Source organism: Monodon monoceros, unplaced genomic scaffold, assembly GCF_005190385.1.
Source record: "Monodon monoceros isolate NGI ecotype Baffin Bay Population unplaced genomic scaffold, NGI_Narwhal_1 Super_Scaffold_9, whole genome shotgun sequence".
NCBI lineage: Eukaryota > Metazoa > Chordata > Mammalia > Artiodactyla > Monodontidae > Monodon > Monodon monoceros.
In genome coordinates, this window is record NW_021703786.1 from 20,251,941 (window position 1) to 20,278,416 (window position 26,476).

Here is a 26,476-nt window from a genome sequence, read left to right on the forward strand (position 1 = left end):
GACCCCGAGGCGCGGCCGAGCGCGCCGCCGCCTCTGCCTCGCCTCGGTTGCTCCCGCTGCGGCAGGTGAAGCGGCGCCGGCCGCCCCCTCTGTGGCAGGTGAAGCGGGTCGGTAGCCCCCTCTCCGTCACGCCATGGCTGCGGCCGACCCCCGGCAGGCGCCCGGCGCCCTCCCCCTCCCTCCAGCCCGCCCCCCTGGGGCTGGGTGCGTAGCGGCGGCGGAGGCGAAATGCGGTTTGCGCGCACAGGGAGCGACAGCAGAAGTTAGAAGATCGCCGAGGGGGGAGCCCGTGCCGCAGCTTCCTGCCCCCGGCCCAGCCCTCTGGCCCCGGCGGCCTGCAGCCTGACTTCCTCCCCCGACCCCGCAGCTCGCCGCCCGGCTCCTCGGACGGGGCCGCCCCGATGGGACGCTGCGCCCCGGCCCTTGCGCGCCGCTGAGCCGAGCGCCCGCGGCGCCGAGCCCCCGCCGCCGCCGAGATCCGCTGCCCTCCTCGCCCCCCAGGCCGGGAGCCTCATCCGCCCTCCCCGGGAAAGCTGGATTTCCGAGGCTGGAGGCGCCTGGCCGACTGGGTGGGGACCACCATGGGCAACGCGGCCGGCAGCTCGGAGCAGCCCGCGAGCTCCGCAGCGCTGTCCCCCAAGCATCCCGCGGCGCCCAAGCAGCCGATGCCCGCGGCCGGAGAGCTGGAGGAGAGGTTTAACCGGGTTTTGGTGAGTGTGGCCCGCTGTGCGCGGGGCGCGGGCGGGGGGCGGCAGGGGCTCGCCACGCGTCCCCGCCCCCGGGGGCTCAGGTACCGCTTGGAGATCTCCGGCGGCTTGGTGGCGGCCCCTCCAGGGGGTGGGAGTGACAGTGGTTTCTTAAAGAGTGACTTAGCACTCTCCCCCCAAAACTTTCTTCTGCAACCGTCCAGTCTCCCTCCCCAAGATACCCCCTCCCACAGCGCTTCTGGGTCTAAAGGTCTAAACAAAAATGTCCTGTGAGGAAGTTGGGAGCGCAGCACGCGGGTGGGGGGGGGTCCCGGAGCACCCCCTTCCCCACTGCATGCAGGCCCAGCCACAGGGTGCAATAGCATCTACTTGTGTCTCAGGGTCAAAGACATAAGGGGTTATATTTTAACCTCCTAGGAGCTGGAAACTGAGTAGAGGTGTTTGGTCCTGATCCGCTGGTGCCTGAGCTGCTGGGAGCTGGGTTGTCAGATCATGCAGTTGGGGGTGTCTGTGTTTCTTCCTCACTGCATGTCCGGGAGAGCTTGTCTGTGGGTCCTTATCTTGTGCGTCCCCTCACACCCACTGGAGGGATGAAGGTTAGGAAGGGCAGGGTCAGAATGGGTTGGTCACTCTGGCTTGGGGTGGAGCAAAAGTCTGGAAGCCCCTCTCCCTCACTGTCACCTGCTCCAGGGGATTGGGGGGCTTGGGGACTAGGCCACCGGGGAGGAAGCCATCAACTGAGCCTGGAGGCAGTTGGGATGGATTTGGTGGGTAGGGGCTCCAGAGCAAAGTCAGGGTTCTCTAAGACCTGGTAGAAGAAGGGAGGGGAAATGGCCACTCATTCTCACTTCCCTCTCCCTATCTCAACCCTGTCCCAGGCTCCTTCCCTAACTAATTGCCTGGTGGCCTGTCTGCTGTCAGCTCCCTTGCCAGACCCTGGGTGACAGGCAAATAAGGCCGTGCTTTTCCCCAGAGGCACTTCCAAGTCCGAGCAGGCTAGCACTGCAGGTCTGAGGGTGGGGGCCTGAGGTAGACGCAGGCAGCAGAGCCACGCAGGCTGGTGGCCCTGTTGATTCTTCGTCTTCTCCACCTCCTTGACATCATTTCCCCTCCCCTGGCCTGCCTTGAGGCCCTACTTGCCAGATCCCCTGTGTGGCCCCTCCTCCCAGTTCCAGGAAGTCTTGTCTGCTGCCCCCTCCCAGGAGAAGTGCTGGGAGGGATTTGAAGGAGCTGTAGGGTGGGGCGGGGTCTGAGCTGTCCACGTGAAGGCACCTTGTTTGATTCAGGGAGCGGGAGGGATGCTGAGGGAGACCTCACATCAGACTAGTCCCCAAATACCCCACCTCTCCACCTGCTTCCCTTTCCCCAAATCCATGGCTTCACAAAGCTGAGTTGAGCGGAGCAGAAGGGGGAGGGGGAAGAATGAGATAGACGGTTTCTGGGGGCCATCTGGGGAGCCTGAGTTGGTGGTGGATCCCTGGACCTTGGCCAGCCTGACTTTCCCCCTAAATGTGTGTCTATGGATGGGGGGGGATGGGCTCTCAGGGTGAAGTCCAGGTCCCAGTCCGTTCTCTGTTACACACACCAAATGGGGAGGGAGCTGGGTGAGTAATTCAGACCACCGGAAAATCCAAAAGTCAAATGGTGAGGTTCTGATGCCTGTGCAGGACTTGACTGCCACGCTTGCGTGTTTTTTGGCCTTAGCTCCGATTGTCTGAGTCTGACACTAAGTGCCGCTGGGAGTCCCTGAGAACCAGGGCGTGGAGGGCGAAGGCCCACAGAGGGGTCTGAAGGTGTCCTGGTGGCGAAAGCGGTGGTGGCTAGGTAGAAATCTAGGGCAGCAGCACCCACTGGGGTTCACCGGCCCCCTCCCCAAGGAACCCCAGTGTGTTTACACTTCCCCCTTCTTCCTGGGGATGGATCAGCCTGTCCCATGTCTTGTATTCACAGAAGGCACCCAACCCAAGGTCACTTGGCTAAGAACCTCGTTCCGCACTCCTCACCACCGTGCCCTGGGACTATACCCTTGGCCCCTGCCTGAGGCTGGTGGGGGGTGGGGTGGGGTGGGGGAGGTGGGGGGTGGATGCAGATTTGGCTAAAACTATAGTCCCAGTGACGGGGATTACAGGGAGTGCCTCCATCTGAGCACTGCCTCCTTGGCCAGAGCTCAGCCCTGTCCTCAGTGAATGTCTAAAGAAGAGGGCTTCCCTGGTGGTGCAGTGGTTAAGAATCTGCCTGCCAATGCAGGGGACACGGGTTTGAGCCCTGGTCCAGGAAGATCCCACATGCCGCGCAGCTAAGTCCGTGCGCCACAACTACTGAGCCTGCGCTCTAGAGCCCGCGAGCCACAACTACTGAAGCCCGAGCGCCTAGAGCCCGTGCTCTGCAGCAAGAGAAGCCACCGCAATGAGAAGCCCGCGCACTGCAATGAAAGAAAATGAAAGAAAGGGTAGCTCCCACTCGCCGCAACTAGAGAAAGCCCGTGCGCAGCAACGAAGACCCAACACAGCCAAATAAATATAAAATCCTTAGGAAAAAAAATTAATAAAAGGAGAAGAGCCTCAGACTGCTGAGTGGTGGGCCTCCCACCCCCAGGGATCCCCCAGTCTGGAAGGGGGAAGCACAGCCCTCCCCTTGGGATCTAGTCACATGGCCCCAGGGAACCTCTTCCTTTCACTGAAGCTCAGCCCTTTCATCCCTGGTGGGTGGTAGGATCCTGAAATCTAAAACCACTCCTTGGCTTCTGGCTGTGGAACTCCTCTTATGGGTTAGGGGTATCCCGACCGAGGCCCACTGCCAGACAGGAGACGCGGGTGCTGTTCTCCCTTTCCCCTGGGCAGCCTTTTTCCCGTGCAAGAATGGGTGGTGCGAGCTACTTTTCTAGGGAGGCTCTGAGAGAGAGGGGTGCCCTTGCTTAACTGGTGGTGCGGAGGAAGAGCAGGTTGATCCAGGGTTTCCACCTGCTGCCTTAGCAACAGTGGAGGAGTGATGGCTGCCTGCCGCAATGGTGGGAAAACCTGCCCACCGAGCTCCATGCTCTCGCCTCTCCTACGCCACGCTGAACGCTGGGTGTCTTCCAGCCTCTTCAGGCATTCCCCTGCAGGGGTCAGGGTTTGGGGTGGCAGAGCACTCCTTCCAGGCCTGTCAGAACTGCCAGGCTTACAGCCTGGCCTAGGACACCCCTGATGTGTCTGGGCAGGGAGGCGCCTGTAACTTAGGGGCAAAGGGATCAAGGGAAGGCGCTGTGATGTGCTTGAGGCCAAGTGATGCTGCCATTCAAGAGGAGAGGAATTTACCTGATGGGGCCTGGCACCCTGGGGTGCCCTTAGCATGTGCCCAGGCTGCGTAGGGAGGTCAGGGCAGTCCCCGGCAGGGTGTGGGTGCTGCGAGTCCTGCTTTTCGCTGGGCTCCTTCCCTGCTGGGGCTGGGACTGGGGGTGAAGGGCAGATGGGCGTCTCCATTCTGTAGGCTGTGACCGAGGCGCTGCCTCCTCAGGCAGCTCCCTCCTCTGGGGTGGGGCAGATGAAGTTTGGCGCATGGAGCTGTGGGTCGCTTAGGCCCCGTGCCTCCCATCTCTGGGGCCTCACGTGGAGGATCCCAATGGGGCTGTGGCCCCGTGTCAGAGGCTGGGCTGGGCAGAGGCCGTGGGGTGCCATTCCCAGCAGGCAGTACTGGCACGTGCTGCCCCTGGAAACACAGGGATGTGGTAGGCATGACTCACAGTGACATCTGGGACCAGTTGGCAAAGAGCTGGGGGAGATGGGCAGGAACAGGTGGGGCTGCTCTTGGGGCCACCTCTAAATTTTTCCTGGGAACATGGAGCCCCGGAAGGTGGCTCAGCCCTCCCTGCCTCTGAGAAGGGCAGGGGTTACTCACAGGAAAGGCTGAGTAGCTTCCTGGGCTTTGGGGTCATGAAGTTTGGGAGTTGAGTTTTGTCTTTGCCACTTACTACCTGTGTGACCTTGAACAAGTTACCCACCTTCTCCGAGCTTCAGTTTTCCTCCCGTGTAAAAAGATAATAAAAATGGTATATGCCAGGGACTTCTCTGGCGGTCCAGTGGTTAACACTCCACACTTCCAACGCAGGGGGCGTAGGTTCCATCCCTGGTTGGGGAATTAAGATCCCGCGGGCCGTGCGGTGCAGCCCCCAAAAATGAAAAGGGTATATGCCAGCCTGCTAGGATTGTTGAAGGGATTAAGTAGAGTTGAGGGGATTAAATGGAGTGCTTAGCACAATGCCTGACACGGAACAAGTGCTCAGTAAACACTGTCCACTGTGAGGACAGGATGATGTCGAGGCTGATCTGGTCCTCTTCGTCTTGGGGCCCTTCGAGGTGAAGGAGCCCAGACCCTGCCTCTTCCCTCCCCCCACCTCCGTTTCCAAGACCAACCAAGGGTGCCATCTTCAGTCTTCAGCAGTCACAGGTCAGGCTGCCCTCCCTGCCATCAAGCACGTCAGCCACAGAGGGGCCTAGATGAAAACTGCCTGGTGGCCGGAAACCACGAGAGGGAGGGCCCACCTCTCCTGGAGGGTGGGGCAGCGGTGGCACTAACGGTAGCTGTGTGCACATGGGGAGGGGTGGGGAGGCCTCCACTTCCCTCAGAGAGAGGGTGTGCTGGTGAGGGGGGGTTCCCCAGTGAGTAAGAGCTCAGTGTGGGCAACAACAGGAAATGTAGGGTGCTGGGTGGCAGGAAATGGGGCCGGCTGTTCCTGGTTCCTCAGACAGGCGCGGGGGCCAGGTTGTCTGCAGAAGACCCCTGGGAGGCCGGGACCCATGTTTCTCATTGCTCTGAGCGCTCCTTCTTCCGAGGAAACTGAGTCTTCTTACCAGCTTGCCAGCTAGGTCACCTTGGGCAAGCAGCTTAATGGCTCTGTGCCTCAGTTTCCCGTTTGTGGAAAGGGGATTATAATAGTGTCTACTGTGTAGGCTTGTTGTTGAGATTTAAATGAGTTAATAGATGTAAAGCCCTTAGCATGGCACCTAGCACGGATTGAATGTTTGGGGGAATATTAATTATTGTTGCTGTCGTTATTCTCCTACCAGCCTGGATTATAAGGGCAGTGCCTGCTGCTCTGACTCCTACCCTGCTTGCCCTTGTTCCTGCCATGGGGACCCTTCAACCCTGACGGGAGAAGCTGTTAACTTTTTGGGGTTCTTAGCACCCTAGGGCCGGGTTACCCCACACCCTCCTCTAAGCCTGGGATTGCTTATAAGAGCCCTAGAAAATCCATATACCAGAATTTTTCAAAGAGGATAACGTTGATTGTTTTTGGAGATGCCCTGAGAACTCTAAAACCAAGCTTGAAGCCATGTAGAGGTGGGCAGGGGAGATGGATGGGGAAGTGGGGCCGGGGGACAGGGCTGGCTTCTGGATCCATCAGGCTGTGGAATGCCTGTGGGGCTGGTCTGAGACGGGCTGGTGCCTAAGTTCAAGGGCATCCCAGGGCTTGAAGGGCTGGGCTTCCTAGGGAGAGGGTGGGCGGGTGGGTTGGGACGTAGTCTCAGCTCAAACTAAAAGTGAAACTGGAGGGTGTGACTGTGTCCACATGTAGCCGGAGCCCCTTCAGTCTTCAGGGACACCTGCCCACATGTCAGTGTTGGGATGGGGGGCTGCCTGCAAGGGGCTGGCCTTGGGTGTGCAGGGCTGGAGGCCCTTCTGACACACAGAGAGGGGGCAGGGAAGCAGGGGAATGATCCCCACCCATTCTAATAGGAGGAGCAGGGAAACAGCTCCTTCTCTTGGCCACACCCTGAGAGGTGAACCCTATCTCCCTCTTCGCAAAGTGTGAAGGGCAGCAGCGGGTGGGAGCTGGAGGCTCAGTTCATTTTTGGCCAAGCCTTGGAGACAGGTCCACTTCTCCGAATGTTTTCACCAATTTCTGTCTGCCACACAGCCCTCACCTTGGGGTCTTCAGTGGACTCCCCTGACCCCCCCAACCTGTGACATGCCTCTTCATAGTGGTACGTCCCTGAAGAGTATTATTATGTCAAAACACAGCTTCTAACATAGGGGCAGGACAGGAATAAAGACGCAGACATAGAGAATGGACTTGAGCACACAGGGAGGGGGAAGGGTAAGGGGGGACGAAGTGAGAGAGTGGCATGGACATATATACACTACCAAATGTAAAATAGACAGCTAGTGGGAAGCAGCCACATAGCACAAGGAGATCAGCTCGGTGGTTTGTGTCCACCTAGAGGCATGGGATAGGGAGGGTGGGAGGGAGATGCAAGAGGGAGGAGATATGGGGATATATGCATATGTATAGCTGATTCACTTTTTTATATAGCAGAAGCTAACACACCATTGTAAAGCAATTATACTCCAATAAAGATATTAAAAAAACAAAAACAAACGAACAAAAAAACAACCCCACACAGCTTCTCACTGAAGTGTTCCCGGGAGCCCTGTGAGTCTGAGGTAGGAGGCAAGTGTGCCCATTTTATGGAGGAGGAAGTTGAGGCTCAAGGAGACAAAGAAGCAGTCAGGCTAGGTGGGCCCAGAGCCTGGGTCCCCTGAATCCCGCTTGGGTTCCTCCACATCACAGCCGCCACCCCCCTCACAGGAGGCAGGTGTTCCCCCCACACACCGCGCGCACGCCCCCACCCCCCCACCCCCGCCACGCACACCTGGACTTCCCGGTCCTTCCCTGTCCCATCTGAGGGCCATCAGCCAACCTTCTGCTTGTCTCCCAGTCCCCAGCCCCATGGCGCTGCCTCCTTGCTAAGGGCCCCGAGTCTGGGGGTCTGTCACTGTTTCCAGGATGGCCTCACCCCACTCTGAGTGAGTGGCATTGCTGGTCCCTCTTCTGCTTCCTACGGTACCCGTCTCCTCTGTGGGCACAGCCGAGGAACAGCTGCTAATTAGTGCTCAGCGCTGTCAGAGCTATTTCTGATTTCCGAGCCTAAATTTAGCCCGTCTAGCAGGCTGGCATGTAGGCCCGGGGGCCTGAGGAGGCCCAGGTGGGGAAGGGGCAAAGGGGTGCCCTGCCCTCCACCACTGCTGGGACGGGGCGCTGGCCCAGCAGAGACCTCCCCCTCCCCAGTAATAACCGCGGGCTGAACTGGGGGAGTGGACCTGGGCGCTGGTTCTGGGTTGGCTCAGGGCGCAAAGTCAGCCTGGCTCCCCTCTTACTGGGTTCGTGACCTTGGGCAGGTGACTGAACCAATGTGTGCTGCACCTGTGGGATGGGACTAATGGCAGTGCCAATAGTGGTGGTGAGGGTGGAAGGCTGCCGTCTGTGAGCAGGGCTGGTAAGCCTTCGGGCGAAGCTGGCACCACAGTTGTTGGAGTCATTATGATGATTAGTTGCTGTCTCTAGACGTGCACTGCGGCCATTCCTGGAGCCAGCAAGTCCCCAGGGTGGGTGAGAGCCCAGAAGGACCCACGTCAGGAAGCGGCGATCTCCTCTAAGGCTCAGCTGCCGAGCCCTCCCCCTCACTCCTCTGCGCCCTCCTTCCCCCGCCACCACCTCCTCCTCCGTGCTGGCCGCGGGTTCAGTTTCCCTGGCATCGCCTGCCTTCTCTCTCTGCTTCCTCTTCCCCCCTCAGCCTTGGCCCCCACCCCCACCTCGGCGCTGCCCGACCCTGGGTCTCTGTGGGGTGGGGATGGATCTGGAGGGACCAGGGAGAAAGAGAGAGAGAGACAGAGGCAGAGAATGGTCCCAGGGAGGCCTCCCTGGCCAGGTACATCCTTCTCTGGGCTCCAGGGCCCCTTCCTGGGCAGTCCCTCCCATGGGGCAGGAGCTGTCCTGGCTGTCGGCAGGTTGGGGGAGGGCAGCCGATGAGACCGCAGGTGGTTTCCTCAATCTGGGCTCACTTTCGCAATGGGGGAGAGGAATGACGTATCGCCATGCCCAGTCGGCCCGGGGTGGGGGGGGCCTGGTGGATGGGCGGTTTCACCTCTCAAGTGGGGCCCTGGCCGGAAAGCTTGGGCAACCGGGGCAGAGGGTACCAAGCTTCCTGTTGTCTGGGGCCGACCTAAGGCAGTGATTTTCGGGGTGAGGTCTGGCCAGAGACCCCGAATTAGGCTTAGCGCCCGGGAGAGGAAGCTGGCCGAGAAGCCTTGGGTGGGTGTGGCCCCTTCTCTGCTCCAGCTGTGGCCTCCTCTCAGGGCCTCTCAGGAGGATGTGTAGTCTGAGCCATCAGAGCTGGTGACAGGGGCCTCTTCTACCCTGGGTTGGGGCTCCCTGGGGCTCCCACATCCCCAGTACAGACTAAGCTCCTTGAGGGCCAGAACTGTCTTTTGGAGCCTGACATATAGTAGACCCTCAATAAACCTGGGGTTTACTGAATCGGGGTGAACGGGCACCATCTGCTGGTTCTCTTAGGGAGACACGCCAAGTCCTGGGGGTCCAGGGAGCTCCTAGCGCTGGTGGCACCTGGTGATTCCATAGCACCAGGGGAGACACCAAGCCTGTCCTGTGGGGAGAAGTTCGGCAGGCACGTTGTACCCTTGTCATCTGTGGCTGGGGGAGGAGGACCTAGGCAGAGCAGTGCTGACCTTTCTTAGCTCTTGAGGGGAGTCCCAGCCTGGGCCACCAGCACCACAGACCCAGCGTGCTGGCTGCTGTCCCTGGTTCCTGTAACTGGGTGACCTTCCCCTGGAATCCACCTGGGCCCTGCAGCCACCATGCACCTGCTTGGAACTCCCTGCCCATCTGACCTCATCTCCCTCGGTCTGTCCCGAAGTGACCAAGTGGGAGGGGGCTGGAGAGGGACAGGGGCTGCTGGCTGCTGTCCTTGCAGAGGCTTTGTGGTGTTTGTGAGACACTGGTGCCCTGGGCTGGGACCACATACACGTGTTGTTTGGTGGCATGTGGGAACGGGGCACAGTCCACGCCTGGCCACACTTGGGCCTGGCCAGAGACGGGTCCCTGTTAGCTTCCCATGCAGATGGGAGAAGAGATGGTACCCCCTTATCACATGTGGGGAAACGAGCCCAGAGGTGCCTGATGTCCCGGGAAGTTAGGCTGCGAACCCACGCTCCTGCCTTCGTGCCAGTTGTGCCGGGGGGGGCGATTTAGGGGTGACGGAGCCCAGGCCCTGGAGTCAGGCAGACTTGGATTCAAATCCCAGTGTCACTTTCTAGCTGTTGGGCCTTCGGAAAGGTGCTCCATCTCTGGGACTCGGTGTTCTCGTTGTCTAATGCTACTTATTTCCGGGGGTGAGGTGGTGACGGGACTCATGTGAATGACAGGCCTACTAGGGAGTTGGCCTCTAGTGGGTCCCCTGACAATGCCCATGGTCCTCTCCCCCTCGGGTTAGGGCCCCAGACTCAGCATCTTTATCTTGTCGTCCTTCTCCCCAGAACTGCATGAACTTGCCCCCGGACAAGGTCCAGCTGCTGAGCCAGTATGACAACGAGAAGAAGTGGGAGCTCATCTGTGACCAGGTGGGCACAGGCCCATTCCGTCATCCGGGTGCTCTGTCCTGGCCAGGCTGGGGCTGGCAGGAGAGGGGACACTGCCACGCTGCCGCAGGGCCAAGACCCTGCCCAGAGGCCAGCGTAACATCTGGGGAGGGTGCTGAGGGCATATACAGGACTCTGGAATCCCCCTGTGTTGGGCCTGGGCCTCCCCAGGGACCTTATGAGTCACGAGCGGGGCTGGGTCTGCCCTCTGAAGAGCTGACAGGGGCTGGTCCAGGGTACTGGCCAGGGCAGCTAGGGCCGTGTTCCCATCCTCCTTGCTGAGCTTCCCGGGGCAGCCTCTGTCCACCCTCCAGCTCTGGACTGGGGAAGAGAGGGACAGCCCTAGGGCTGGACATCTTCATTCCACCCCATGGGAGGTGGGGAGGAGGGTCAGGAATTCCTGTCCTCCTTTGACCTTGGATCCAGAGGAGCTGTAGTCAGCCAAGCAGTTCCCCAAGTCAGCCAGCTCCCGAGTGGCAGAGCAAGGACTAGAGGCCCCGTCTCCCGGTTCTCAGTCGCCGCCTGGACTTGCCACCTTCGTGGCTCTCTTGGCTGCCCCAGCCCCTTCAGCTGTGGGGCTGCTGTCTGAGGTAGCAGGGAGGATGCCTGCTGTGGCAGGGAGGGGCCTGGCTGCCACAGTGATTCAGAGAGGGAGGGAGGCGGGCCTGTGGCCCTGGAGGCTGGGGGTGGGGATTTGGGGAGCAGGGAGCCTCTCCTGGGAGCCAGGGCTGAGCCTTCGGCTTCTGCTAGTGGACCAGGATGGGATGAGCTGGCAGGGCAGAGTCTGGGGGGTGAGGGCAGGGCTATGGGGAGAGGGTGGGGAGCTGCCTCCGGAGGCTTTGGGGCTGGGGTAGGGGTCCCTGCCCCTTTGGCCTGGCATCTCAGGTTGAGCTCACAGAGGCCTGGGAGAAGTGGGAGGTTGAGGGGGGTGGCTGGGCATATCTGAGGGGTCTGGACTGGGAAGGGTGGGAGCTCCTTTGGGTGGAGGCCCTCTAGTGGGGCCCCTGCCTCTTGTGTGAGTGGCTCCTGGAGCCCTGGATGGGGTGGGGGAGTTAAGGATTGTTTTGTTGAGCACAGGTCACGTGCTCGCACGTGCGCACTCACACACACAGGTGAACACGACGACTGGGGTGGAGCCCTGCGGGAGGGGCCCCCATCCTGCTAGGAGCTGGGCGCTTCATAAGGCCCTTCCAGAGTGTTCTTCCTCCTGGTACTCCCACTTCTGGGCTGGGATGTGGCCCAGGGAGGGCACAGGGCTGGGAGGGTGCCACTCACTGGCCTGCCTGAGTCTTCCCCTCCAGGGTGGGGTGTATAGTAGGACTGACCCCTCCACACTCCATCCAGGCTGTTCTAGGCCTGTGGCCATAGACCAAGGGACGGCCTGGCCGGTGACTGGGGTCTTTTCAAGTGGCAGGCCGAATGTTTGGGTTTATGCCTTTGGTATTCAGGGGGGTCTTAAGGCAGCCTGGGACCTTGGGTCAGAGCTAACAAAGGGACTCTGGGACAAGGGTTGGCCACTTGCCCCTTGTACATCCTATTCCATCTCCGCAGGAGCGGTTTCAGGTCAAGAACCCCCCTGAAGCCTATATCCAGAAGCTGAAGAGCTACCTGGAAATCGGTGGGGTCAGCCGAAAGGTAGCAGCAGATTGGATGTCCAACTTAGGGGTATATGTCGCCCCCTTTTTCTCTGTCCCTTTCCCCCTGCACTTTCCAAGCTCTGGGCAGCTGGAGTAACTGTGTGTATAGACTTTTCTGCAGGCTTCTGTGGGTGCGTGGACGCGTGTGTGTGCGTTTTCACAGGGGACTGAGAGTGCCCTGGGCGTGCACTTTCACGGGTTCCTCTGCAGCTCCTATTTGTACTCAGATGTGTACACTTGTGTGTACTTGTGTAGTGTGTGTGCATGTGTGCACACTGTGTGCCCAGGCATGGATGTGTGTGTGTGTATTATGTACGTCCTTTTGTGTCCACATATGGATGTATGTGTATCCTTGAGTCTTTGTATAGGGGTGTGTGTGTGTGTGTGTGTGTGTGTGTGTGTGTGTGTACCCCATGTGTCTGTGTGTGGATATGTGAGTGTCTTATGTCTGTGTACCCACTGTACTTGTGTATGGATATGCACGTGTGTGTGTACCCAGGGTGTTCATGTTTGAATGTGTGTGTACCCTTTGTCCTCATATATGGGTGTGTGTGTGTGTGTGCGCGCGTGTTGTATGTCTGTGTCTAGAGACGTGTGTGCCTCTTTCGTGTCTGTGCATGGCCATGGTGCGCACCCTGTGTGTCTGTATGGGGGCGGTGTATGTGTGGCCTGAGTATGCTTATTCCGCTGGGCAGGTGTGTGGAGGTGGTCTAGACAGCCGAGTGTGAAAGGCCAGCTGTCGGGGTGGGCAGGCACTGTGGGCTGAGGCCTGCGCTCCACCCACCAGACTCCCCTGTTCTTGGCTCCCAGTTTAAGAGGAGAGTCCAGGAGTCCACCCAGGTGCTACGGGAGTTGGAGACCTCCCTGAGGACCAACCACATTGGGTGAGCAAGGGCTCAGATTTCCCTGGGAAGGTCGGGGGAGGGGGAGAGCTCTGGCAGCAGGCAGCCCCTGGGTTCCCCTTGTTATCCTCCCATCCCCCCCGCAGGCTGTGCCTATGGGCCCCCTCCAGGCTGGGTGTCCTCTCTTGCCCACCCTCTGCCTGCCCCTTGAGGCATGGCTGGGCCGTGGGTCCTGCCCGAGGCCTCTACCATCATCGCCTGGCGTCACTGGGTCTTGCGAGGCTGTTGTCTTCCTGGGAAAGGGCAGCCCACGGGCCCTTGCTGTGCCCATTCTGTGCCAACACTGGGCAGGACCTCCTTCCTGGGCGGCACTCAGGGAGCCCTGTGCCCTGCAGGTGGGTGCAGGAGTTCCTCAACGAGGAGAACCGTGGCCTGGATGTGCTGCTCGAGTACCTGGCCTTCGTGCAGTGCTCTGTCACGTAAGCCTGGCCCTGCCCTTGTGCCCACCCCCAGAGTCCGTGCCTTCCTGCGCCTCGCCCACTCCTCGGGCCGCTTCCAGGCAACTTAGCCTGGGTCCACCCTGGAGCCCTGCAGTTGGCTTGAGCAAGGCCCCTTCCTGATGGTCTGCCGTGGACGGGGAGGGAGGTGGCCTGCGGTGGCCAGCTGGGACCTGCTAGGCCCAGCACAGCGCCAAGAACACAGCCTCCTCCGCCTGCCCCCAGTTTCTACTGCAGATCTGTCTCTCCCTGGGTTCCCCCCACCCCCTCTGAGGTGCCGTGCAGTGTCGGCCTCCATCCCCAGTCTAACCCCCACAGGTACTACATGGAGAGCACAGACAATGGGGCCCCGGGCTCCGAGAAGAGCAAGCCGCTGGAGCAGTCGGTGGAAGATCTCAGCAAGGGCCCGCCCTCATCCTTGCTGCCACAGCCCAAGAGCCGCCACCTGACCATCAAGTATGTGGGCCCCCTGGCGGGGTGGCAGGTGGTGGGGTGAATGGAGAATTCACCCCTGGACGGCTGTACCCAGCCTGCTCCACCAGGGCCCTGGGGGAGGTGAGAGGGGTAGCCTGGCATTGGGGATCAGAGTAAGGGCCTCACCCAGGGCTCGGGAAATGTGTGTGTTAAGAAGCCTCTGGGGTGCTGGTGAGATAAGGGGGGGGTTTCAGGGTCGGTGGGACCCCTTTTGTATCATCTAACCCCCTGTTTTCTCCCATGCGGACTCCAGATGCCCCCCTTCTCCCCGGTACGTAGCCACCTAGGGGCAGGTGCATGCCTGGTCAGCTTCCAGGGTGGCGGTGGGGTTGGGTGAGGTGTTCAACTCAGGTGACACCCCTGGATTCAGCTGCTTCGGATACGTCAGCCCACCCTAACTTATGACATCCTGCTGGGAGGTGGGGAGAGGGAAGGAGATGGCCCTGGAGCCTCATGTGGACACCAGGTACCTTCCTTCCCACTCTGGGTCTAGGAAACCAACTTCATCTTAAGTTCTAAACTCTCACAATATATTTCTTTGTTCATTCATTCATTCATTCAACAAACATTTTTTTTAGCATTTACTATGTACCAGGCATGGTGGTAGATTCTCAGGTGACAGATTACCCTGCCCTTGGGAGCCTTCCATCTAGTAGGAGACGGTGTGTGACAGGTTGTCATGGAAGTATGACTGGGAACTCTGAGTAGGGAGGTGGCCACTGCCTGGGGCATCAGGAAGGCTTCCCAGAAGAGATGATGCTGGAACTGTGTCTTGCAGATGGATAGAGGCTTTAGAAGCAGTGATGGGAACAGGGAAGGGCATTCCAGGCAGAAGGAACAGCACAAGCAAAGACTCAGAGGCACGTTTGAGCAATGACGGGAAAAGGGAGATGTGGCAGGAAGAGCGAGGAGTGGGGCCTTCCAGTATTGACTGGCGGTTCTGCGACAATGGAAAAAATCATGTTTCTTTTAGCGAAAAATCAGCAAAACCATTCATAGAGCACTTACTATGTGCCAGGCGCTGTTCTAAGCTCATTTCATAGTCCCAACAACCCTATCAGGAAGGTACTGTTATTACCATTCCTATTTTACAAAAGAGGAAACTGAGGCCCGGGGAGATTAAGTAACATGCATGCCTAGTAATCAGTGAGCTGGGATTTGACCCATGGCTGTCTGAATTGTCAAGATGCAAGGTAAACTCACATGGCTGTGAGCGCCACCTTGTGGAGAGTATTTTCATGGCCGTTCACAAGCTTTGGCGGTCTTTTCCCTCTGTAAGCTCTCCATCCCCACAACACAGCAACTGTTTTTTTTTTTTTTTGCCGTACTCGGGCCTCTCACTGTTGTGGCCTCTCCCGTTGCGGAGCACAGGCTCCGGACGCGCAGGCTCAGCGGCCATGGCCCACGGGCCCAGCCGCTCCGTGGCATGTGGGATCCTCCCGGACCTGGGCACGAACCCGTGTCCCCTGCATCGGCAGGCGGACTCTCAACCACTGAGCCACCAGGGAAGCCCCAGCAACTCTTTTTAATACCAAGTCGCTGTTAGGGGGTCTTTGCTTCCCTGACCCCCGCCTCTTCACCTCTCCCCCGGAAATGCCAGGCCCCAGGCCTAAGAACTGAGGAAGACTTCCAGCCCTCAGCTGGCCTCTTTGGTTGGGTGGACGGGAAGCAGACGTTTCCAGATGTGCCCCCTCTTACTCCAGTGGCCACCTGAGTGGTGGGGGGAATAGGAAGCTGGGTTTGGGACTCTGACCCCTGCTGCCTCCTCCCCACCTGCCCAGGCTGACCCCGGCCCATAGCAGGAAGGCCCTGAGGAATTCCCGTATCATCAGCCAGAAGGATGACGTCCACATCTGCATCATGTGTCTGCGTGCCATCATGAACTACCAGGTTGGTCAATGGGCGCGGGGCATTGACCCTGACTGTCCCCCACCCTGTCCCCACTGGAGAGCCCTGGGGATCTGGGCTGTTAGTTCAGGGTCTTGAGGCTGATGAGTCTTGAGGGGAAGCCCAGATTTCTGCACCTTCCTGGTCAGGTCCCTTAGAATACCCTGGACATGGCTGGGGGCATGGATATGCCTCACGTGGGGACTTAGGCACCCCACTAAGAAAGGCTGCACACCAGGGAGAGCAGCCTCTGGGTTATTTCATTTGGAGGGGTGATTGGTGAAGCCGTTCCTCCCTCACTCAGCTGGCCTTAAAGGACTCACTTTGTCCAAGGTACTGAGTCTTGACACTGGCTTTTGAGCAAAAGCATTTATTTATTTATTATTATTTTTAAATTAATTAATTATTGGCTGTGTTGGGTCTTTGTTGCTGCGTGCGGGCTTTCTCTAGTTGTGGCGAGCGGGGCTACTCTTCGTCGCAGTGCGTGGGCTTCTCACTGCGGTGGTTTCTCTTGCTGCGGAGCACGGGTTCTAGGTGCGCGGGCTTCAGTAGTTGTGGCGCGCGGGCTCAGTAGTTGTGGCTCGTGGGCTCTAGAGCTCAGGCTCAGTAGTTGTGGCGCACGGGCTTAGTTGCCCTGCGGCATGTGGGATCTTCCCGGACTGAGGATCACACCCGTGTCCCCTGCATTGGCAGGTGGATTCTTAACCACTGCGCCACCAGGGAAGTCCCAGACAAAGGTATTTAAAAAGAGGGACCAGGCTTTGGCTGCCACCCAGGAGGTTGTGGTTGGATATAAAGACCTTCCTGGGAATTCCCTGGTGGTCCAGTGGTTAGGAATCCACACTCTCACTGCCGGGGGCCCTGGGTTCACGTAGCCAAAAAAAAAAAAAGAACCCTGGGGGGTCTGCCTGGAGGAGCTGACCTCTCCTTTCTCCCCAGTCTGGCTTCAGCCTCGTCATGAACCACCCAGCCTGTGTCAATGAGATTGCTCTGAGCCTCAACAACAAGAACCCTAGGTGATTTCCAGGCCCCTAACCTTTCTCCATGTCTAGTTTCTCCTCCTACTTCACCCCTTGCCTACTCTGTCCCCTGAGTTCTCAGGACCGCTACCCAGGCTCATTCCCACCCCATCAGCTCCCCTGCCCTCCCCCCTAGCCAGGCCCACATCCACCTTTGCTGCGGGGCCTGCCTGTTCGCAAGGGACAGCCTGCCCCTTCTCTCCCCAGAACCAAGGCTCTGGTGCTGGAGCTGCTGGCAGCAGTGTGCCTGGTTCGGGGAGGACACGATATCATCCTTTCCGCCTTTGACAACTTCAAGGAGGTAATGGAGCCCCCGCCCAAACATGTACTTGCCCTCTAGTGTTGCTTGGAGCCCTGTTGCTGCCAACTGTGGCTTCTGCTGGGGACAGCTAGGGACGCTGGGTGGGTATTTGGGGAGTTTCCTCATCTGAAGGGAAGGTACAGGGTCACGCAGGGGCACTGCCTGGGGCGACAGGGACAACTATGGGGACCTGCTGAGCCTCTGCCCAAACTGGCCTTGATCCACACATCTCGGAGCTGCCGGCTCTGGTTAACAGGCTCGCGAAGGAGCTGCTTGAGCGTTTGATGCACAAGGCTGCACGGGATCAGTGCCTTCCTTTAACGAACATTCGTCAAGGGGCTACTATGTGTCAGGCACAGAGTGGGCGCTTGGGATACATTAGTGAACAAAAGAAACAAAGAAGGCAGTAGAAGACAGATAATCAGCGATATAATAAATAAGCAAGTTACACAGTCTATGAAGAAATCGTACATGCTCTGGGGAAAAAAGTCAGGGAAGCTGTCAGGGGAGGGGGAACTGGTTGCCGGGTGGTTAGGAAGCCTCATTGAGAAGGTAAGATTTGAGCAAAGTTGTGAGGGAAGTGAGGGATTGATGTGGTGGCTGTCTTGAGTAAGAGCACATCAGGCAGGTGGAACAGCAGGTGCAAAGGCCCTGAGGTAGGAATGTGCCAGGATGCCAGTGTGGCCAGAATGGGTCAGTGCTGGGGAGGGCTGTGAGCGATCAAGAGGGAATTGAGGTTTTGAGCAGAAGAGTGACATGGCCCGACTTCGATTTAACTTGAGAGGTGCTCACAGAGGCATAAAGGGGACAGCTGGAAGATAGCTTAGGAGGTGTGTCACTGGGACCTCAGTGACAGCCATTCCTCCTACCCAGGTATGTGGGGAGCAGCACCGCTTTGAAAAGCTGATGGAATATTTCCGGAACGAGGACAGCAACATTGACTTCATGGTGAGCTCAGGAGCCCAGCCTGGGCCAGGTCACCCTAGGGTGCCAGGAGCAGTTAGGAGCCTGGGTATCTGGGATCTGGGCTCAGCTCCTGCAGATATGAGGACTGAGTGGTTGGTGGGGGAGGGGCGGATGTCAGTGACGGGGAGGCTGGGAGGAGGGTACGTGGGACAGATATGGGTGGGACAAAGCTGGATTAGTGGGGTGAGAAATGTGGCAAGGATGGGGGACTTGGGGTTAAACTGGGGGGGGTGGAAGTCACTGAGAACCCCCCACCAAGAGGATCATAGACCTGCTCACTGCCCCGCCTCCCAGGTGGCCTGCATGCAATTCATCAACATTGTGGTACATTCGGTGGAGAACATGAACTTCCGCGTCTTCCTGCAATATGAGTTCACCCACCTGGGCCTGGACCTGTACTTGGAGGTGAGCCCTGCACTCCCCCCAGGACTTAACCACTTGCTTGCTGCAGAGTATGGCTCAGTGGTTAGCACAGATGCCAGGGTCAGGCAGACCTGGGTTCAAGGTTCAAATCCTGACTCTGCCACTTCCTAGCTCATGTGACCTTAGATAGGTCTCTTCTCGCTAAGCCTCACTTTTCCCATCTGTAAGATAGGAGAATCATAGAAATAATAAAGACTGTAACTGTATAGAGTGGTGCCTGCCACAAAATAGGCACTCAGACCATGGAGCTGTTGTTGCAGGTGCTAGAACAGGCTCTAGGTGGCCCTCGGTCTGGCTCTGGGAGCACCAGACTCAGATAGGCATACAATAGGGAGCACAGAGATACTGGGCCAAAGCAGGAGCTGGCTCATGCTGTATGGATCTGGGTCGTGGGGGAATTCCTTGCTCTGGGGAAGATGGGCAGAGGGGCTTGGTACTTCGTGGCTCAGCCTGAGCAGAGAAGTTGTAGCTTTCTTCTGATTTCTTTGTGAGGCATCCCAGAGGAGCAGGGCCTTCGGGATTGGATTTTTGAAAGCCAGGATCAACAAAAGGTGAAAAGCAGGCTAGGGTGATATGTCCATTCAATGGAATATTATTCAGCCACGAAAAGGAGCAAAATAGTGATACATGGTAGAACGTGGATGGGCCTTGAAAACATTACGCTATTATGCTCAGTGAAAGAAGCCAGACACAGAGGCCATATATTGTACGCTTCCTTTATACGAAATGTCCGGAATAGGTAAGTCCATAGAGACAGAAAGATTGGTGGTTGCCAGGGGCTGGGAGAGGAGGGGATGGGGAGTGACTGCTAACAGGTACAGGGTTTCTTTTTGGGGTGATGAAAATGTTCTGAAATTAGATAGTGGTGATGGTTTGCACAACCTTGTGAATATACTAAAAACTACTGAATTGTACGCTTTAAAATAGTGAATTTTATGGTATATGAATTATATCTCAATAAAAAATAAAGAAACAAAAGTGGGCTAGGGCTCAGGCCCCTTTGTCTGGGCTCTGGTGTGATGGGGGGTACTGGAAAGATCCCTCACACCAGGACTCAACCTGAACCTTCCGTCTGGGGACAGAGGCTTCGGCTCACGGAGAGTGACAAGCTGCAGGTACAGATTCAGGCCTACTTGGACAATGTTTTTGATGTGGGCGCGCTGCTGGAGGACACTGAGACCAAGAATGCTGTGCTGGAGCACGTGGAGGAGCTGCAGGAGCAGGTGGCCCTGGTGAGAGCTGCTCCTGAACTTGGCCCAGCACAGAGTAGCCCACAGAGCCCCACACGGATATCAGCCACTGGTTCTAGGTGTGAGCTGGGGGTCCCTGAGTTTCACCAGAATCCTTTGGGTGCCTTTCTCAATGAATGAATGTTCATTGAGCTCCTCCACTGGGCTGGACCTCTGAGGAAGGCAGGTCTTCTCCTCTCCAGGTGCTCGGACCCCAGGCCCTGGTTTGGGTGGAATTGGGTGCCTGGGGCCCCTGCCAGCTCCCTCCCTCATCAGTGGTGCCTTGGTTTCCCCTCCTGAGAGCACTTCAGCGCTCTCAGTACCTCACCTACTTGGGTTCAAGTGCCAGGCTTGGCTGCCCCGCGGCACCCCAGGGCTAAGCACATCCGGAAGCCTCCCCTAGCCCTCCAGGCAGGCATGCCTCGTGCCGCCCCCTCGGTGCCCATGCCAATGCCCGGCTGCGGGTGGGAGCTCACCATGTGCTGGTGCCACAGCTGACAGAGCGGCTTCGGGACGCGGAGAACGAATCCATGGCCAAGATAGCAGAACTGGAAAAGCAGCTAAGCCAGACCCGAAAGGAGTTGGAGACCCTGCGGGTGAGGTTGGGGGGACGGGGGGTAGGGCGGTGGGTGGGCCGGGCCAGGGGTGGGACGGACTTCCAAGAACAGACCATTTGGGGCTTCTAGGCTTGACACCTCCCTCCACCCCGGCAAGAAAATGGGGGCTCTGTGCCAGGCTTGCCGGTGGTTACTAACCCCCCACCGGCGGCTCGCAGGAGCGCTTCAGCGAATCGACCCCCATGGGCACCTCCAGACGTCCCTCTGAGCCTGAGAAAGTGCCTGCCCCTGCCCCGGCGCGGCCCTCAGCGCTAGAGCTGAAGGTGGAGGAGCTGGAGGAAAAGGGGTTGATCCGTATCCTGAGGGGGCCCGGGGATGCCGTCTCCATCGAGATCCTCCCGGTCGCTGTGGCAACTCCGAGCGGCAGCGATGCCCCGACTCCGAGGGTGCCCATCGGCTCCCCCAGCCCAGGTGTGCAGGGGCTTCAAGCCGGGTGGGGTAGCAATGGCGGAACCGGGACGTGCATGAGGAGCCTGGGGACACATCTCAGGCGGGGAGAGGTGGGAGGGGTAGGTTTGGATTGTGGGCGTGGCTTAGGCAGGTGCGGGTGGGTCGCAATGAGCCCAGTGCGCATGTGTAGGGCGGGGAGGCGGAGACATGACCCCTCAACCTAAGAAATTGACACGCCCTTCTCCCCGCCCCCTCCCCGGTTCTCGCTGGGCTCAGAACTCCCACCTGCAGCAGAGCCGGTTCCCGGAGCAGCAACCCCGCCGCCGCCGCTGCCGCTCCCACTACCTGGTCTCCCCTCCCAGCAGGATGCCACGCCCCTGGCGCCCCCACCGGCCCCGCCCCTCCCAGGCAGTCCGGAGCCCCCGCCCCCGCCGCCGCTGCCGGGAGACCAGCCGCCCCCACCCCCGCCGCCACCGCTGCCTCCGGGCGCTGACGGTTCGGTGCCTCCACCGCCCCCACCGCCTGCGGGAGGTCCCTCTGCTGCTCTTGGAGGGCCTGGCTCAGAGATGGGCCCGGGTGAGTAGACTGTTCAGGGCATGGGGACGAGGCGGGGGTGCGGTGGGGGGTACTCTGGCTTCAGTATCCTCCAGGACCCTCTGTCTGTGGGCCTCCTACTGCCTCCAGTCTGCTCTGTGTGTCCTCACTGGGCCTGGGCCCAGGTTCCTTCCAGCCATGGCACCTACTACTGCCCCAGTGACCACTCCCTCTCTGTCCCAGGAATGAAGGCCAAGAAACCCATCCAGACCAAGTTCAGAATGCCCCTCTTAAACTGGGTGGCCCTGAAACCCAATCAGATCACAGGCACTGTCTTCACTGAGCTCAATGACGAGAAGGTGCTGCAGGTGAGTGGTCCTGCCTTGCTGCCAGTGTGGGCACCAGAGAAGGGGGGACCTGCCTGGATCATGCTGGGCACTGGGGGTGGTCACCTCCTCTACCCCATTTTATGGAGGAGGACATGGAGCCCCAAGAATGGGGGTCAAGCTAAACTGGACTAGTGCATCTCGTAGGCAGTGTGTCCTGACTCCCTTGGAGGCTTTCCCTCCATGCCTGCAGAGGGGCTCATCCCTCCCCTAAGTCTGGCCTCTCTCCTCCTTTCAGGCCCCTCTCCCACCACTTTCCCACAGACAACCAGGGCCTCAGCCCTTCTAACTACACTTTCAGTTTTCCAAAAGGGTTGTGTTCTGTTGCCTCCAGGCCATTGTTCATGCTGTTCCTCTGCCTGGAATGCCCTTCCCTTTCCTCTTTTTAACCCTGGCCAGTTTGGCTCTTGCTTCAGCTGAAGCGGCTTGGAGTCTGGGTCCTCTGGATGGGGTGCTGTTCCTGCCCCTCCTTGGTGCTCCATGTGCTTCGCCTGTATCCCCCATCAAGGTGCATGGTCAGGCTGCGTACTGGTTTGTTTCTCTGCTGGTGGCCTGGTCAGGGCTGGATAGGTGGCTCTAGTACCAAGCATGGCGCTCAGCCAGGAACGCACCAGCCCCCGGCCCCGCCCAGCCCCACCTCCTCTTTCTGCACCCTCAGGAGCTGGACATGAGTGACTTTGAGCAGCAGTTCAAGACGAAGTCCCAAGGCCCCAATGTAGATCTTAGCGCCCTCAAGAGTAAGGCATCCCAGAAGGCCCCCAGCAAAGCCACGCTCATCGAGGCCAACCGGGCCAAGAACCTGGCCATCACCCTGCGCAAGGGCAACCTGGGGGCGGACCGCATCTGCCAGGCCATCGAGACGTGAGTACCTCTGCCCCAGGCTTAGAGGCAGCGCAGCCCCTCTGCTAGGCCGGGGTTCTTAGGCAGATAGTAAAAGAGCCCCAGCTATGGAACAGAGCCCATCAAGTCTCATACCAATGCTGGTCGGAGAGTAGGGCAGGGAACTGTGTTCCCATTTTCAGGTTAAGAAAACTGAGGTCATACTGTGAGTCCATGCCCGGATGGAGATGTTCCTTTTGCCTTCTTGCCTCCTTACACTGAGGCCCAGGCATTTACTGCTTGGACGCCGCCACTGATGTATGATTGGGACTCCGGGCTTCCTAACTCCCAGCTTCCCTTGACTGTTATCTCTTATTCCCCGAAGCTGTTGGCAATAGCAAATAGTTAAGTTCATTTATTCCATCAAGTAATGGGGTAGGAGTGGTCCTGCTCTCAAGAACTGGTGAGTGTGGAGTGATACTGGCCCCTCCCCTCACAGGTACGACCTACAGACCCTTGGCCTGGACTTCCTGGAGTTGCTCACCCGCTTCCTGCCCACAGAGTATGAACATAGCCTCATTGCCCGTTTCGAGCGGGAGCAGCGACCCATAGAGGAGCTGTCAGAGGAGGACCGTTTCATGCTGCGCTTCAGCCGCATCCCCCGCCTGCCCGAGCGCGTGAACACGCTCACCTTCCTGGGCAACTTCCCAGATACTGCCCAGCTGCTCATGCCGGTGTGCACGGGCTGGCAGGGCGATGCGGCCTGGGCTGGGATTGGGGAGGAGGCAGCTTGCAGCCTGGTCTCCAAGAGGGCATCTGGGAGTACTTGAGCCTCCTATAGGCTTCCCCCCACTCCTGCCCCAACTTACCATGCCTCCCCCATCCCACCCCCAGCAACTGAATGCCATCATTGCAGCCTCAATGTCCATCAAGTCTTCGGACAAACTCCGCCAGATCCTGGAGGTGAGAGCCTAGGGCAAGGGTCTAGGAGGCGGGGCCCACCCATGATGCCTTGCCTGTTCTGGGTTGTGTGAGAGGGAGACCCAGGCCCTGCCCTGAGTCCCTGGGATGCAACAACTATAAGGTTCCCACTTCTAACATCCAGGCTCAGAAGGGCAAAGCTAAGGTGGGGATGGGGGCCGTGTTACAACAGCGTACCTCACACCCTGCCTGAGGGTTCATTAGCAGAGCATCGTGTTGTCGGGCTGTGAGGGAGATGGTGACCCCACAGCCTTGGAGGAGGTGTTGGCAGCACAGTTTTGGGTAAGGATGGCAGGTGACAAAATTGGGTGTGCCATGGTGTTGGCTGTGCACATGTGTCGGACACGCATATGCATGCATCATGGACCTGAGGCATCCACGCAGGAGTTCGGTGGGCGCTGAGTGCAGGGCTTGCTCTTTACCACCTTTTCTCCTTGTGCAATTTATACTTCAGGGGGTTTCCTTAGCCCCAGCACCTGGCTGAGCTCCCCCCCGCCACCCCCACCCCGCCTCTTGCAGATCGTCCTGGCTTTCGGCAACTACATGAACAGCAGCAAGCGTGGGGCAGCCTATGGCTTCCGGCTCCAGAGTCTGGATGCGGTGAGGGGGCGGGGCAAGGAGAGGTCCCCTGGCCCGGGGGCTGGGGCATGGCTGGTGGCCTGGGGCTTACAGAAGGTCCTCACTGCAGCTGCTGGAGATGAAGTCGACTGACCGCAAGCAGACGCTGCTGCACTACCTGGTGAAGGTCATTGCTGAGAAGTACCCACAGCTCACGGGTTTCCACGGCGACCTGCACTTTCTGGACAAGGCGGGCTCAGGTATGGGTGGGGGGAGGGGCTCAGCCCCGGGGACGGATACAGGTTGGGAGAAAGCAACGGGACCACAGGAGGTAACTGGATGGGAATGCTGCCTCTCTGCTGCCCCACCTCCCACTCAGTGTCCCTGGACAGCGTGCTGGCCGACGTGCGCTCCCTGCAGCGAGGCCTGGAGTTGACCCAGCGGGAGTTTGTGCGGCAGGATGACTGCGCAGTGCTCAAGGAGTTCCTGAGGGCCAACTCGCCCATCATGGATAAGCTGCTGGCAGACAGCAAGACGGCTCAGGTGGGCTGGGGCTGACCCGGCCCGGGAGGTGGGGAAGCTGGGGTGGGGGGTGAAGGACTACCTAGGTGGGGTTGTGTAGCCAAGGCCTGGAGCGCTATGACCACAGCAGGGACGCCTTGGGGGGATGGGGCAGGAGGGAGCAGCCACCTGCCTGGAGGAGGAGAGATGAAGTGGCCAGTGTCTTAAGGGGGTACAGAGCAGTGGTCAGGCTCCGAGGGGTCTGTGCTGGTGGGGTTGACAGGCTGTGCCCGCAGGAAGCCTACGAGTCTGTGGTGGAGTACTTCGGAGAGAACCCCAAGACCACGTCCCCATCCATGTTCTTTTCCCTCTTCAGTCGCTTCATCAAAGCCTATAAGGTATGTGTGTTTGGTGGGTAGGCTGGGACCCCTGCAGGGCATTGCAGCCTCTCCACCTGGGCAGTGGGAGTGGTAGGGGTTATTTCTGCTGGGGGGCGGAATAGAGAAGGGAGGACTCCCCTTACGCAGACCTGCCTTGGCCCCTCAGAAAGCCGAGCAGGAGGTGGAACAGTGGAAGAAAGCAGCAGCTGCCCAGGAGGCAGGCACCGACACCCCGGGGAAAGGGGAGCCCCCAGCACCCAAGGTAGGCAGCTGCCCCTGAACTTGGTACTAGGATCCAATGATGCTTGGTATCCTCACCCCAAAGATCTGGCCCTCCTGCACGCCCTTATTTTTATGGACTGACCCTGCCCAAGGCCAGGATGCCCCAGTAGCCTGGGGTGGAAATGGGTTCCTTTTCCTCAAGCCAGCTCCTCTTACCATGGGGGAGCAGGCAGATGGTCTAGGGTTTAGTGGCACAGGGGGGGAAGGGGATCCTGGAGTTGGAGCGATATACCCTCGCCCTCCTCCCCAGTCCCCACCCAAGATCCGGCGGCAACAGATGGACCTCATCTCTGAGCTGAAACGGAAGCAGCAGAAGGAGCCACTCATCTATGAGAGTGACCGTGATGGGGCCATTGAAGATATCATCACAGGTGAGGACTTGGTGGGGCCTGTCCCGTCCTTGGTCTGTCCTATGCTGTCCTCCATCTGCCGCCCAACCCTGGGGGTCTGGCTGCCTCACTGCCTCTTTGCTACTTTTCTTTTTTTCCTTTTCCCTTTCTCTCCCCTCCTCCCTTCCAACCCTCAGTGCTCAAGACGGTGCCCTTCACTGCTCGCACCGGCAAGAGGACGTCCAGGCTCCTCTGTGAGGCCAGCCTGGGAGAGGAGATCCCCCTCTAGCCCCCAGGTACCCAGCGGCCTGGCCTCTGATCCCAGTGGCTGCCCACAGCCCTGGGGGCCCTTGGGGGGGACTGAGTCATGCTGCCCTCCCCTGGACCATGCATAGCTGGGCTGTGTTGGAGGGAGGTCTGATAAACAAACAGGCTCCCTCCCACATGCACACAACCTGTGTCCCTAGAGGGGTGAGGCCTGTGCCCTGGAGTGGTGTCCCAACCCTGGGCAGACTCCTGAAAAGGTAAATGTCTCTCCTCTCTGCCTCCAGATCTGCGGAACCAGCCCTACATCCGCACAGACACAGGCCGTCGCAGCGCTCGTCGGCGCCCCCCCCGGACCCCCCCTTCAGGTCACCTCCGACCTCTCCCTGTAGCCACTATTTCTGCAGATGGACCGGGAGGCTGGGAGGGGGGGGCAGGGAGGGTGGCAAGCCAGGACTCAAGGAAGGTGGTCCTCAGCTCTGCTGGGCGGGGCAGTCTCCTCCGCCGAGGTCCACACCATGCGCCCACCTCAGATAGGCGGGTGCACCCTCATCTGGCCACTGGGGGCAGCATCTCTGGCCCCTCCCCCCAAATGCTGCTTGCAGCACCCCTCTTCCCCCAAGAGTCGTACTTAGCCTCAGCCAGAGCCTGGCCTGTAACTTATAAAGTGCAACCTCGCGCCCCCTCCACCCCCCCCCACCCCGCCCCAACTCCGGGGACTCCCCGTGGACCTTATTTTTATACAAGATTAATAAAGACGTTTGCAAAAGATCCGCGTCCGCTCCGTGCCCGCCCCCACCAAGCGCAACGTGTTTTCGCTCAGCAAACGCTTTACTTGTACAAGTTCTTCATAGCAGGTCTCTGCAAACAGGCTGGAGAGGGGGAGAAGGGCTGCTTCTGCACTAGAGTTGGGGGGGAGGGAGCCAGCTTCGAAGGGCGCGTATACCCTAGCGTCTGGCCCACGAACCCTGCGGAAGCGCGGAGGGGGCGTGCAGAGGGTCAAGCCTGCTGCTCGGGTTAGAGACGCAGGGTTAGCTCC

The 26,476-nt window shown here is 59.1% G+C and overlaps 1 protein-coding gene across 4 annotated transcripts; it reads left to right on the plus strand.

The window, feature by feature from the left end:
• The first annotated feature begins 270 nt into the window (after window positions 1-270).
• Window positions 271-26,476, plus strand: FMNL1 (formin like 1). 4 transcript variants are annotated; one of them, XM_029212746.1, is made up of 27 exons: window positions 271-710; window positions 10,020-10,103; window positions 11,673-11,786; window positions 12,569-12,642; window positions 12,996-13,079; window positions 13,416-13,553; window positions 15,353-15,461; window positions 16,398-16,474; window positions 16,685-16,778; window positions 17,652-17,726; window positions 18,039-18,149; window positions 19,250-19,399; window positions 19,891-19,992; window positions 20,172-20,424; window positions 20,680-20,979; window positions 21,181-21,305; window positions 21,982-22,184; window positions 22,642-22,876; window positions 23,037-23,105; window positions 23,643-23,723; window positions 23,812-23,941; window positions 24,061-24,224; window positions 24,479-24,580; window positions 24,729-24,824; window positions 25,095-25,215; window positions 25,371-25,469; window positions 25,725-26,206. In XM_029212746.1, exons 1-26 carry the CDS (start codon window positions 582-584, stop codon window positions 25,460-25,462), a joined length of 3,312 nt encoding a protein of 1,103 aa, XP_029068579.1. In that variant the 5' UTR covers window positions 271-581; the 3' UTR covers window positions 25,463-25,469; window positions 25,725-26,206. The 4 variants fall into 4 exon arrangements, with proteins under 4 accessions (XP_029068579.1, XP_029068578.1, XP_029068580.1 ...); XM_029212745.1 differs by lacking the exon at window positions 25,371-25,469 and having other exon boundaries at window positions 11,673-11,756; window positions 25,725-26,476; XM_029212747.1 differs by lacking the exons at window positions 271-710; window positions 10,020-10,103; window positions 11,673-11,786; ... (2 more) ...; window positions 16,398-16,474; window positions 25,371-25,469 and having other exon boundaries at window positions 13,127-15,461; window positions 25,725-26,476.

Excerpts from the sequence above, each read along its gene's own strand:
- FMNL1 (XM_029212745.1), top strand. The coding sequence starts at position 582 with ATGGGCAACGCGGCCGGCAGCTCGGAGCAGCCCGCGAGCTCCGCAGCG. Across the intron at positions 16,475-16,684 it reads CTCAACAACAAGAACCCTAG|AACCAAGGCTCTGGTGCTGG; the intron begins GTGATTTCCAGG and ends TTCTCTCCCCAG. Across the intron at positions 16,779-17,651 it reads CCTTTGACAACTTCAAGGAG|GTATGTGGGGAGCAGCACCG; the intron begins GTAATGGAGCCC and ends CCTCCTACCCAG.